Below are 14,730 nucleotides of genomic sequence, written 5' to 3' on the forward strand. Positions count from 1 at the left end.
AGGAGTGTAGAGACACTGACTCAAGGGAGTGCAGGAGGTCTCCACTTCCCCGTTCCCTATCACAGGGCCACCATTGTTATTGTTACCCAGGTTTTCCCTAATCCCTTGTCTTATTGTATTAGTTACTGGCCTGCGGGCCGCGTCACATAGGACAATTACACGTGCCGCGTCCTGTTGTATCAGTTACCGGCCTGCTGGCCGTGTCACTCAGGACGGGGCACGTGACATTCATATGATGATTAGCAGTCTGTTAAGATTTCGAAATATTGTGAAACGAGCTTCCAAGGAATTCTTGTTCATGATAATCTTATAGTGTCAATGGACCTGTACTCTTTATCTTAGTCTTTTCAAATGAGGTAATACTCTATGACAAGTTAACATGAAAGTGATAGCGAGTCATGATAACCCTTGCTGCATCTGTAATGCAAATCTGTCATATAAAAGAGAAGGGAAATGGGTGTATTTTTACATTATCTGTTCTATTACACTATATACTGTAGATTATTGATGTGGACATGGCACGACCTCGTTCATCGGGGAGAACATCTGCAGTTCAATTTTTTCAAGCAAAATTGGAATCATTTGATGTTTCTTTGTTTTCTCATGTGTATTAATTGCAGTTCACTAGCAGCCAGTATAAAAAGGCAGCTCATAGTTATCTTCTAGTGTGTCTGAGTAGTGGCTGCATTCACGTGTTACTACAGTTAGGGGATCTCCTCATGATGGCCATCTTGGCATTGCTTTATTCTAACATGGCTTTTACACACTGTAGTCCACACAGAACACAATGACAAGACTACTGCTTTATAATGTGAGTCGATTGGATGTGCTAAATCTGAACGAAACCTCTGACTTGGATCCACAGTTTTCAGAAGGTGCTAAGAGCGTGATAATGCTACTTATTTCTTTACTGGTGATGGTGACAGTTTTTGGTAATATTCTCGTTATGGTAGCTTTCATTGTGGACAAGAATCTTAGGACTCAAAGTAATTTTTTTCTTCTCAATTTAGCCATTTGTGACTTTTGTATAGGTAAGAATATTCACAGTTATCTTCAATACATATTATCTATCCAAGGCAGTATGAATGAGGCAAAAATTGATATAGAAGCCTTTTCTTCTCTCTAACATCTCAGCAGTTGAAAAATGCATGAGGTTCAGTGTGAAAATGACCAGCAAATTTCTTAATTAGTAGATGCGCAAAAGAGAAAATACACCACAGTAGTTTGGGAACCTGATATATACAGGTGCATCTCACAAAATTAGAATATCATCAAAAATTTAATTTATTTCAGTTCTTCAATTCAAAAAGTGAAACTCATATATTATGTAGAGTCATTACAAACAGAGTGATCTATTTCAAGTGTTATTTCTGCTAATGTTGATGTTTATGGCTTACAGCCAATGAAAACCCAAAAGTCATTATCTCAGAAAATTAGAATACTTTATAACACCAGCTTGAAAAATGATTTTAAAATCCAAAATGTTGGCTTACTGAAATGTATATTCAGTAAATGCACTCAGTACTTGGTCGGAGCTCTTTTGGCATCAATTCCTGCATCAGTGCGACGTGGCATGGAGGCGATCAGCCTGTGGCATTGGTGAGGTGTTATGGAAGCCCAGGTTACTTTGACAGCAGCCTTCAGCTCGTCTGCATTGTTGGGTCTGGTGTCTCTCATCTTCATCTTTACAATACCCCATAGATTCTCTAGAGTTTGCTGGCCAATCAAGCACAGTGATACTGTTGTTTTTAAACCAGGCATTGGTACTTTTGGCAGTGAGAACAGGTGCCAAGTCCTGCTGGAGAATGAAATTTCCATCTCCAAAAAGCTTATCGACAGAAGGAAGCATGAAGTCCTCTAAAATTTCCTGGTAGACAGCTGCGCTGACTTTGGTCTTGATAAAACACAGTGTACATACACCAGCAGATGACATGGCTCCCCAAACCAGCACTGATTGTGGAAACTTCACACTAGACCTCAAGCAGCTTGGATTGTGGCCTCTCCACTCTTCCTCCAGACTCTGGGACCTTGATTTCCACGGTCGAGTGTGAAGTATCCACAATGACGATTTTTTTTTTTTTCAAATGAGTGGTCTGCTTACAGAAACATGTAAAAGTAGGGATATATGAACTACAGGAAAGAATTTGGTCCTTTTCACTGGAGGAATTACATGACATTTATTTGTATTAATAATGAATTGAATTGACAGCCATTGATGTCAATGATGTCAATTGTTCTGTTATTTTTTTATTATTTAATTCTACCATATATTGTATATGTGTAATATGATATATTTCTATAATTGCCTATTCCATGTTTTATGTTTTGCTTTAGGTGCATTTGTAGCCCCTTTGTATGTGCTATATTTACTCACTGGGAAATGGATGCTTGGAAAACATATTTGCAAACTGTGGTTAATTACAGATTATTCAATGTCCACTGCCTCAGCATTTAATATTGTTCTAATCAGCTACGATAGATTCCTTTGTGTAACAAAAGCCGTAAGTTATTCGTCACTAATTATGTTTTATGCTTTAAAGAGAGACTATCAGCAGGTTTTACTATCACAAATCATACTGATTTTACTGCACATGCACTGCCGCCGGGAGTGAAGGATCCTACACAAAATTTCCAGCGGGGATGGAAGTCACTCAGATATAAGAGTGACCTGCCAATCAAGGAGCAAAGGATGGCAGCAGAGAGGGAGAATTGGGAAGAGGATGGAGAGCTTTATGCACAAAGCCAAGCCCCCCATAAACACCCACCCTGCAATCATGGGTTTTTTGCATAACAATTGGGAAGAAAATTTGAAAAGCAAAGAAGGATCACAAAACATGAAGGTATCGATTCTTGATTACAGTGACCTGACATAGATGTTTGGTTTGTGGTAATAAAACTGCGGTTCCCTTTAATGCACAAATGGACAAGTTTGAGCAACAGGAGAATGCCATAATGCTGCATCAGAAACCAAATGTCATCTTCATCAGTTTTTTAACCCCTTTCCTTTGCAGATAGTTTTCATTTTAACATTTTCCCCTCCCCTTATTACAAGAGCCATAACGTTTCTTAATTTTCTGTCAAAATAGCCATATGACCTGGGATTGTTATTTGCGGAACAAGTTGTACTTTTGAATGACATGATTCATTTTACTATATAATGTATTGAAAAATGGGGGAAAAGTTCCATCAGGTATAAGATTGAGACACTTAAAGGGAATCTGTCACCTATTTTTGAGCTATGAGCTGCGGCCATCACCATCAGAGGCTTATCTACAGTATTCTGTAATGTTGTAGATAAGCCCCTGATGTAACCTGAAAGATAAGAAAAACGAGTTAGATTATACTCACCCAGGCGTCCGGTCCGATGGGTGTCGCGGTCCGGCGCCTCCCATCTTGTGGCGATGACGTCGTCCTTCTTACTTCTACCGCGGCTCCTGTGCAGGTGCACTTACTCTGCCCTGTTGAGGGCAGAGTAAAGTACTGCAGTGCGCAGGCGCCGGACCACTCTGACCTTTCCCGGCGCCTGCACAATGCAGTACTTTACTCTGCCCTCAACAGGGCAGATAAAGTACGCCTTCGCAGGAGCCGCGGCATAAGTAAGAAGGAGGATGACATCGCTAGAAGATGGGAGGCGCCGGACCGGACGGCGACACCCACCGCACTGGACCAGGCCCGCCCGGTGAGTATAATCTAACTTGTTTTCCTTCTCCTTCAGGTTACATCGGGGGCTTATTTACAACATTACAGAATGCTGCAGATAAGCCCCTGATGGCGGTGGCCGCAGCTCATAGCCCGAAAATGAGGTGATAGATTCCCTTTAATTTTTTATTTTTCTTTCAATGGAGCTATTGGAGGGCTTGTTTTTTCCACCCTAAACTGATGGTTTCATTGATACTAGTTTGGGGTACAAAAGACGTATTGTTAATTTTTTTATTGCATTGCTTTATTCTCTCTTACAGTGTTTACCATATCTGTTAATTAGTTTTATATTATTATGAAAGACTTTACTTTAATGAATGCATCGATACCAAATATATTCACTCTTTTAATTTCTTTATTTTTAATAGAGGAAAGAAGAGTGAGTCGATTTTTTTTATTATTTTTAAAAACTTTTTTTTCACTTTTTACTTAAATTTCATAGTCCATGATAGGACTTAAATCTGTTTTCATTTCATTGCTTATACTATACACTGCAATATCATAGTATTGCAGTAAACAATGTAAACTGTGATCTCCTAAAGTACCAAGATGGCTATGATGCCAAGTTAACCCACTTGTGCCTCACGATCGCGATATGGGGTCTGAGGCAACCGCTTCTTTTTGGTGTCGCTGTCATAGATTGACAGATGCCTGTAAATGGTTAACAGCAGCAATTAGATCTCACCTCCGCCACTGCTGTTAGACATTAGCTACTGCAGCGCACTCAGTAGCCTAATTTTTCCCAGTTTCTGCAGCTCATTGATTTGCTAATTTTTTAGTCTGCTATGTTCTTGTACCCATCCAAAAATACAAACAGCACAAGAAAGAAGCACAAATGGAGCCCACATTTTCATACTACAGTATAGACTTTGCTTTATTTAACTAAATAACTCTGTCCAGGGCACCGTCTGACTCCTGTTTGTTATGAATGTGTAGAGACCAGTGGCAGGCTGAGGCGGAGGGTAGCGTGCTGTGGTATTTAGGTGGTGTGGCTGGTAGGCAGCAGAGGTGTGCTGTACTCACAGGAATGGGGGGTGACCCGCTTCTTGACGGCGACAGGCACGAGACAGAGGCAGGAATTGTATTCAACAGGCTTGCTTTTATTGGCCGCCCTCACGACGACCAGAACAAAACACGACAGATGTTTCACACTGTTATCCTCCTGCAGACAGGCCCGGGTACCTTCACTTGTACACTTTCTCTGTCAGGCGTACTTAATGGCTCTATCCGCAGTGGCTGCCCTAGGCCAATCCACCACGTCGTTTCACCTTACAAAGTCCACCAATAATCCAGGTCCTCACAGGCCGTCTCTGCCTGTGACCAATGTCTTATAGGGTCACCCCCCGTGACCGTTTCCACTGTCCAAAGTCTCTGAGGGGTCTCCTTTGTGTGACAGACTCCCCTAACCTGTGAGCTCCCCTGGCTGACTGAAGCTTCTGGAAGCTTACCTCAGTATTTATTCAGACAGACCAGGTAGCCCCACCCTCTGTCACCTGACAGTCACCTCTGCCCAATCAGAGTCACCTTGACCTCTGGCAGTTATGTAACATTCAAATGACAGTTACATAATCACTGCCATCGGCACTCTCCAGTGACCTCTGATGGGCAGACTGCCACATGACACCTGCTGTCAAAACTCTCTGTCTCCTATCACAGACAGAACCATACCCAGCTCAACCTCCCAACAAATGTTCTGCAAAACATATTGTAAGCGGGCACTAACTGTAATTAGAGTGTGGGGGATTTATTAGAGATACCAGTCTATTGCACTGCTGCATGGTCTTCATAAGGCCACATTAAGATTCAGCTCTGTATAAATCTTTCCTTCAAGGCCTTTTAAAAAATAAGTACACTGGGTAAAATGCATTAATATTGGTATATGATGTAAGCAGTGTACCGTTCCTTCTAACCATCATACAGTGTACGCCAGATACATTAATAGGTTTGCAATTCAAACAAAACTAAATTGTATAGAACCTATAAATACACCAGTGAAGACTACGGATTTGTGGACCCGTGTAAGGTTGGGTTCTGGTACCAGAACGGTATCCAAACTTGAACCAGAACCCAAACCCCATATTGAAAACAATGAAACCCCAACTTTGGAGCAGGAAAATTCTCTCTCTCTTTTTCTACCTCTATCTCTCTCTCTATCGATTCCCCAGAACTCATTTTAACAGACTTCCGGGAGAAGTCCTTGTTCGGAGTTTAGCATTATAACACTAACCGAATGGTATGAACCTTGAACTTTTAAGTTCAGGTTCGCTCACCTCTAGTGAAGATCCTAAAATATTGCCAGAAACAAAATATAATTTTATTAATTTATAAATAAATCTGGACAACTGAACATAAAATACAACACAATAACAAAAGATTTAATAAAAACATAGGACGTGGAAGAACACAGCATATATCTAAAATGATTTGTGTTTGGCAATGGACACGAAATAATATAATGCACAGGGTACATGCAAATCTGGAAGTAAAACTCAAGTGAGTAACAAACCCTAGTAATGTGAGTAACACCCCAAATAATAATGTATATGATAGAGAAAAGGTATGGCGACACATACAACACACAAAGCACAATAATGAGTGCTATAAGGTACAATTGATGTTATGCACTGATGAAATACCGTATTTTGCGGATTATCACACATTCTTTTTTTCCTCAAAAATTTGGGTGTGAAATGGGAGTGTGTCTTATAATCCGAATTGTAGCTGGGGTGGAGCTTACTGACTGCCTTGGCTGCGGGCCCCAGGCTGGTATGATGAGGTGTTCGGTGGTACAGGGGCTCTGCTGGCATTTTGTGCAAGCCCGGAGCCCCGCACTTTCTATACTCTTCTTTGCAGTGGACTCCAAATTAAGATAATCTCCTGAGATCTCGGCTGCTGAGATCTCAATTGCGCATGCGCGGTCTCCGGCAGCCATTTTCCCAGAGTCCACCGCATTAGAAAGTATGGAGGGTGCAGGGCTCCAGGCTTTCACAAAATGTCAGCAGAGCCCCAGGACCACTGAACACCTCATCATACCAGCCTGGGGCCTGCCGCCATGGCCCAACTCCTGCCGCCACCAAACACCCCGTGCTAACAGCCTGGAGCCTGCAGTGTTGTGAATTCCCTTGCTCGGATTTCAGAGCCGAAGCTCCCTCTGCTCCCTCTGGTGGTTACTGAGAGTAGTGGAGCTGGCCAGGTTGATGGAAGTTCCCTACCTGACGACGATAATTGGGAACCTGGGATTACTGGCTGGGAGCATATAATTGAGCTGGCTGCTCTTGGTGGTTGCTGGTGATTTCCTCCTTGTACATTTGGAGTTCTTTTGTCCCATGTCTGATCTGCATGGTTCAGTTAAGTGATTCTTTTGCTAATCCTTTGCATCTAATCTGGTTGTGCCTTTTTTTGCTTTCTGCTTTATTGCTAGGGTTCAGCGTGCTCCCTGCTGGGGGCAGCACGAGGCCCTGCGTCATGTTACAGTTTGTTCAGTCCCCTGTTATGTTAGTATCTTTTTGCTTTGCTTCTAATTTATACCAGAGTGCTGATCTAGGGGGGGTAAGGTCGTGTGGCCTCAGGTTTTTTGTATATCAGAAGTGTTGGACTTTTTGAGGGTTTTCTGCATGATTACAGACAGTTTCTTTTCTGTCCTGTCCTGTCTAGACAGCTTGGGCCCCACCGTTTGCTCAGTCTGTTCTCTGCCTGTGTTTGTGACTTATCTTGTCTCACCGACAATATATGTTTGGGGGCTGTCTATTCCTTTGGGGATCTGCTCCGGGGCAGTTTAGACTTCACCTGTCTTTAGGCTTAGTTAGATCTCCGGCTGTGACAAAGCGTCTAGGGCATCGTAGGAACGCTCCACGGCTACTGCTACTTGTGTTGATAGGATCAGGGGTCTGCAATCCGCTTAGTTACCAACCTCTCTGGTCTTCTGGTGGCTTAGCCTGTTCCTGCAATCCTCCTCGGCGACCCATTCATAACACCGCAGCATCTTCTGCTTCTGACAGGTGACCCTGCCACCTAGGACCTCATTCCACCACTGCTGCCCCCAAGTAAGCTACCGCAAAAGTGCATTATAACATGAACCATTTTATTAAAAAAAAAATGTTTCCTATTTTCCTCCCCAAAATTTGGGGTGCGTCTTAAAAACCGGTGCGTCTTATAATCCGCAAAAAAATGGTAAATAACTCATAAACTCATTATGTAAACAGAAGTAAAATCCATAAGAGAGTGAAAAAGCATTTGCATGAAAATGATCATTATAAATCCTGACCAGACGTCTCCATACCCAAAAGAATGCTGTGTGACCTCCACCTCACTCACCAACGCACGTTTTCTGAAAGCATCCTATGGAAAAATATATTGTCTAGGCTGAGACCTGTCTACATATATCACCAAAATTAGATTTACAGGTTAAATACTTATTCTCTGTCTTATGCTTCATGTCATATCTGTGGCCCTTAAGCAGAAAATGTCTGTGCTTTTTGTATTTGGCAGCTGCTATATCGTTCAGTTCAAAAAAGACACGGTCAGACAGCTCTGAAGATGGCTTCCATCTGGGTAGCGTCTTTCCTACTCTACAGTCCCGCCATCCTATTTTGGGAATCAATATTTGGTAAAAAAGAGATGGTTGAGAGTGAATGTATGCCAGCCTTTAGTGACTCCTGGTATTTCTTCTTGGGCACATCAATATTTGATTTTCTTATTCCATTAATAAGTATTTCATATTTTAATCTGAGCATCTACAGGAACATCAGTAAACGTAGCAAGAAAAAAAGGCAACAGTCTGCTCCTCCATCATCGGCTGTCGGAGAAAATCATGGTAAACCCCCATACATTATAGCCACAACTTTAGTGCTGTCTACAGATCACATGAAGAATTTCATTCTACTAAGAAAGAAAGTGAAGAAATCTCTCAGCCAACGTTTCCAAACAAAAGACACTTCACAAACGGACAATGTATCTAATACTTATAATAAACATGTCCTTCAGCTATCCAGGGACAAGAAGGTGGCCAAATCTCTCACAATTCTTGTTTGTATCTTTGCTATGTGCTGGGCCCCTATCACTTTTCTTATCAGTGTAAGAACTGCCTGCCGGGGATACTGCATACCTTCTTATTGGTACGATATCACAGTCTGGATATTATACACAAATTCAGCTATCAACCCTATATTGTATCCATTGTGTCACAAGCGTTTCAGAAAAGCTTTCTCCATCATATTGCATCTGAAAAAACGAAACAGTTAGAGTTTTGGGGTTAGAAATGTAAAAAATAAAGGGTGAAGAAATTACTTTTATATTTAGATTTTTCCTCAGTTTGCAGCACAATAAAATACATTTAGCCAAATGAAATAAAAAAAATATTAGAAAATAAAATTGCATTTATTTCAATCTTTATTCACTGGGGAAAATTTTTGATTAAAAGGAAACTTAAGCTGCAATAACCACAGGCAGCATGAATCCGAGCCAGAGCCTGCGGGATTGCAGCTAAGTATGTGAAAAGACGGCCAGAGAATACAGGGAAAGATCTGACTAGACTAATGTGAACACTGGCCTGTGTCTTCCTGCTCCAATTGATTGACAGGTCTCTCTCTGTACATAAGGACAAACCAGGCTGCTATTGCAGTCAGTTCTCTGGTCCAAATCTCGGGCAGCATGAATCTAATTATTATTATCATTTATTTTTAGAGCATCTTTATTTTCATGTAAAAAGAGGTTTGCGTCCCACTTTCCTTTCTTACCACTAACGTTTAGACACATAATTACCTTTTTCTGTATTATTGGATGATAATTTTACTGGGACATGATCTATGTTCTCATGTGACCAATAAATGTTAATATTTTCAAAACCTTAATAAAAACTGATTCAGCATAAAAAGGGGTTACATACAAAATACAAATATAAATGGCAATAAACAAACTAACAATGACAGCCTGTTACAGAGGGGAGAGGGCCCTGCCCTTGTGGGCTTACAGGATCATAAGGAAGGAGACAATAGGTTGGGGGGATTACGGCAGTTCCGGGGTTGGTGAGGTAGCAGCGGGGTCTTTACAGGCTGTAAGATTTCTAGGAGAGATGAGTTTTAAAGTTCTGTTTGAAAGTTGGAATGTGGTGGATAATTGGACGGGTTGGGGCACAGAATACCAGAGGAAAGGGGATACTTGGGAGAAATTTTAGACTTGATTGTATGAGGAACATACAGTCATATGTTAAAGTTTGGGCACCCCTATTAATGTTAACCTTTTTTCTTTATAACAATTTTGTTTTTTGCAACAGCTATTTCAGTTTCATATATCTAATAACTGATGGACTCAGTTATATTTCTGGATTCAAATGAGGTTTATTGTACTAACAGAAAATGTGCAATCTGCATTTAAACAAAATTTGACCGGTGCAAAAGTATGGGCACCCTTATCATTTTCTTGATTTGAACACTCCTAACTACTTTTTACTGACTTCCTGAAGCACTAAATTGGTTTTGTAACCTCAATGAGTTTTGAACTTCATAGCCAGGTGTATCAAATCATGAGAAAAGGTATTTAAGGTGGCCACTTGCAAGAAGTTCTCCTATTTGATTCTCCTATGAAGAGTGGCATCATGGGCTCCTCAAAACAACTCTCAAATGATCTGAAAGCAAAGACTATTCAACATAGCTTTTCAGGGGAAGGATACAAAAAGTTGTCTCAGAGATTTAACCTGTCAGTTTCCACTGTGAGGAACATAGTAAGGAAATGGAAGAACACAGGTGCAGTTCTTGTTAAGCCCAGAAGTGGTAGGCCAAGAAAAGTATCAGAAAGGCAGAGAAGAAGAATGGTGAGAACAGTCAAGGACAATCCACAGACCACCTCCAAAGACCTGCAGCATCATCTTGCTGCAGATGGTGTCACTGTGCATCGGTCAACAATACAGCGCACTTTGCACAAGGAGAAGCTGTATGGGAGAGTGATGCGAAAGAAGCCGTTTCTGCAAGCACGCCACAAACAGAGTCGACTGAGGTATGCAAAAGCACATTTGGACAAGCCAGTTACATTTTGGAAGAAGGTCCTGTGGACTGATGAAACAAAGATTGAGTTGTTTGATCATACAAAAAGGCGTTATGCATGGAGGCTAAAAAACACAGCATTCCAAGAAAAACACTTGCTACCCACAGTAAAATTTGGTGGAGGTTCCATCATGCTTTGGGGATGTGTGGACAATGCTGGCACCGGGAATCTTGTTAAAGTTGAGGGTCACATGGATTCAACTCAGTATCAGCAGATTCTTGACAATAATGTGCAAGAATCAGTGACGAAGTTGAAGTTACGCAGGGGATGGATATTTCAGCAAGACAATGATCCAAAACACCGCTCCAAATCTACTCAGGCATTCATGCAGAGGAACAATTACAATGTTCTGGAATGGCCAGCCCAGTCCCCAGACCTGAATATCATTGAACATCTGTGGGATGATTTGAAGCGGGCTGTCCATGCTCGGCGACCATCAAACTTAACTGAACTGGAATTGTTTTGTAAACAGGAATGGTCACAAATACCTTTATCCAGGATCCAGGAACTCATTAATAGCTACAGGAAGCGACTAGAAGCTGTTATTTTTGCAAAAGGAGGATCTGCAAAATATTAATGTCACTTTTATGTTGAGGAGCCCATACTTTTGCACGGTCAAATTTTGTTTAAATGCAGATTGCATATTTTCTGTTAGTACAATAAACCTCATTTGAATCCATAAATATAACTGAGTCCATCAGTTATTAGATATATGAAACTGAAATAGCTGTTGCAAAAACCAAAATTGTTATAAAGAAAAAAGGTTAACATTAATAGGGGTGCCCAAACTTTAACATATGACTGTATGAGTGTGGAGGGAAGAACGAGGTCTTGGGAGGCCAGTATGTGTGGAAAGATATTGAAAGATTAGTTTGTAGACATATGGAGTAGACATATTACGGATGTCCTTGTAGGTCAGCGGTTTGAACTGGATTTGTTGGGGAATTGTAAAATTAACAAAACATAAAAAAACAAATAAACAAAAACAGAATAAAGGTAAAGGTTTATTTGTTTTAATAAGGTGACGCATACAAAATTTAACAGGTAAAACAATACTGGAATTGATGTTTTTTTCCAAGATGAATCAATAAAAAATACATTTTAACCCCTTAATGACCGTCAATACGTCTTTTAACTGACCAGAGATATAAGTGAATATCATCCCTATACAGGTAGCAATCTAGCAGCTGTCAACTGTACACTACAGCTGACAACTTGCTGCATCAGCCACAATCAGTGTTGGCACCATCCATATCTGTTTCACCCCTTAGATGCTGCTGTCCATAGTGACCATATCATTTAAATGGTTTACAGAGTGTGGCTTCTCCTTCTTTATCCCCATCGGCACCCTGAAATCATGATTGTGTGATCGTGATATTTGCCAAGGCCGCTGTTCACGAGCAAACAGTGGCCTTATAGTCTGCCGGCTACACTAACTTGTTAAAAAGTCATTTAGGTGGTAAAAATCAACTTTTTCATTCCTGTCATGCCACTTTGTATTAATTCCTGAAAATCACCTGAAGGGTCAATAAACTACCCGACAGCAGTTTTCAGTATGTCAGGAGGTGTTGTTTTTAAAATGGTATCAATTTTGGGGGGTTTCCAATATATAGGACCCCTAAAGTCACTTCAAACCTGGATAGGTCCCTAAAAAAAAATGTTGTAAATTTCCATGAAAAAAATGAAAACTTACTGTTACATTTTTAAACCTCCTAAAATGCTTACAAAATAAAATAACATTTTACAAATGGTGCTGATGTAAAGAAGACATGTGGGAAATATTATTTATTAATGTTTTGCTATGGTATGACTATCTGAATTAAAGGGATAATCATTCAAAGTTTTAAAATTGCTAATTTTTTGTCAAATTTCTGATATTTTTTTTATAAATAAACACAAAACATATCCACCTAAATTTACCATTATCATAAAGTATAATGTGTCACAAAACAACAGTCTCAAAATAACTGGAATTTGTCAAAGCGTTTCAGAGTTATTAAGGGTAGGTTCACAATGCGTTAGGAGCCATGCGTTGAGCGCATCCGTTACATAGCGGCACTAACGCTATGTAACGGGTGCGTTAACGGACCCATTGTCTGCAATTATAGTAACGCATCCTAACGCATGTCGATATCGGCATGCGTTAGCGATGATGCATTACTTTATGATGCACCCTCGAACGCGGTCTGAAGCGTTTTCGGGTATGTCAGGTCTAGCGCACAGCGAATAGACACATTTGCTGCGCATAGACCTGTATAGCTAACGCATGGTAGCGAAATGCTGTTGTGATGGTGTGATAGGCTATGTGGATATCATTTTGTGTATATTTCTATTTCATTTATTTTCATAGTGTTTTTCTTGTATGTCTATAGCTTGACTGTATCTGTCTCTTGATGACCCCCTGTAGTTCTTTAATCCCAAAGGCTCCTTTGTTCTCCTCTGGGAGCCCTGGAAACCGCCCCAACCTGTTTGACTACCCCTGGACACAAGGAAGGGGGTGGGGAGGACAGGAGGTAGTCCAGTCAGTTCCTGTGTGGAGAGGATTGTGTAAAGACTGCACTTCAGAGAGAAGGACCCATTTTATCCTCTGGTGCTAGAGTTTTGGACTCTCATCTCCCTGGACATTTTATCCTGTTACCGGACTACATTCTTGTTCTGGACTACTGTATCCTCAGTGTGGTGGATTGTTTATGGACCTTCTAATTTTCCCTGTAATAAAGGTCTTGGAATTGTTCACCCTTCCCTCGCTCTGTTGATTGTGTGGTATCGGAGAAGGACCCCGTGACAGCTACCATGTGTTAGGGCATACCGTTAGCGCTAGGGGACAAAATATGTCAAAAAACAACATCAGCGTTAGCGCATCCATTTAACGGACCCGTTAAACGGATGCCCCTAACGCAATGTGAGCCTAGCCTAACACATAAAGTGACACTGGCCAGATTTTTTAAATTTGGCTCTGTCACTAAGGGGTTAAAAAAGATATATGCACCCCCAAAAAAATTACTCTGAAAATTAAAACTCATTCCATAAATAAAACAAACAAAAAAAAACCCTTCATATAGCTATGTTGACAGAAAATTAAAAAAAATAAAAAGTGAGGCCTTTGGAATGCGTATAAGGAAAACGGTTCCCTGAAAAATGCCCACAGGAAAATTGTCCACATGGAAAATTGCCCACGTGGAAAATTGCCCACGCGGAAAATTGCCCACATAGAAAATTGCCCACACAGAAAATTGCTAATTGCAGCATCACAAAGTTTAAGATCTATGATTTTTGAGGTGCAAGATGAGAATGTTCACATGATATGTGATTAACTTGTGATTTACAGTTGACCTAGTGCAAAACTGCAAAAATGAAGATCTGTGTTTGTAGCAGTCTGTCATTATCAGCAACAGATAGATATAGTCTGCTCTCAACTCTCACTGATTCTGCCTTACTCCTCCCATCAGCCCAAAACAGCAGCACATGCAGAACCAGCAGCAGTGTGATCCAGAGGAGCTATCACTGCTATCAGTACTCACAAAAGTATCACTGTAATATCTGTGGAGTTAGATGTGATCTGCAGTCCCATGTAATACATTATCATCTCAGTGGGAGCCCACCAAAAGCAGGGAGCTGCTGGCAGAGATAGTGGTTCCTGGAAGCCCAGAAGGCACAGCAGAAAGGTGAAATTCTTCCACTTGTATCACCTTGTGTACTTGCTGAGAATGTATGTTTTTGCATGTCCGATGGGTCCCAGTGCCAAATTTGGACCTGCCCCCCCACACACACACGTTGATCAAATGTATAGGCCCCTGTAGTGTTCTAAATTCTATAAAGACTTATGAATTGCCCCTTTCATTATGTAGTGAAATGTCCCCCATCCTGGTATATATGCCCATCATCCTGGTGAATATGTCCGCATCCTGATATACAGTATATGTCCCAATGCTGGTATATATGGTCCCCATCCTGATATGTATGGTCCAAATGGTCTCCATCCTGGTATATATG

The 14,730-nt window shown here is 40.9% G+C and overlaps 1 protein-coding gene across 1 annotated transcript; it reads left to right on the forward strand.

Annotated features, from left to right (window-relative positions):
• The first annotated feature begins 787 nt into the window (after positions 1 to 787).
• On the forward strand, positions 788 to 8,940 carry LOC141053763 (histamine H3 receptor-like). The gene is made up of 3 exons (XM_073550809.1): positions 788 to 1,031; positions 2,335 to 2,501; positions 8,188 to 8,940. Exons 1-3 carry the CDS (start codon positions 788 to 790, stop codon positions 8,938 to 8,940), a joined length of 1,164 nt encoding a protein of 387 aa, XP_073406910.1.
• Positions 8,941 to 14,730: the final 5,790 nt, after the last annotated feature.

This window comes from Dendrobates tinctorius, unplaced genomic scaffold (genome assembly GCF_039654945.1).
Source record: "Dendrobates tinctorius isolate UK_male_01 unplaced genomic scaffold, ASM3965494v1 ptg000171l, whole genome shotgun sequence".
Lineage (NCBI taxonomy): Eukaryota > Metazoa > Chordata > Amphibia > Anura > Dendrobatidae > Dendrobates > Dendrobates tinctorius.

Bases quoted from the DNA above. Each gene is read 5' to 3' on its own strand.
- LOC141053763 (XM_073550809.1), top strand. From the start codon at position 788: ATGACAAGACTACTGCTTTATAATGTGAGTCGATTGGATGTGCTAAAT. The intron at 1,032-2,334 runs GTAAGAATATTC...GTTTTGCTTTAG, and splicing joins CATTTGTGACTTTTGTATAG to GTGCATTTGTAGCCCCTTTG. The intron at 2,502-8,187 runs GTAAGTTATTCG...TGTATTTGGCAG, and splicing joins TCCTTTGTGTAACAAAAGCC to CTGCTATATCGTTCAGTTCA.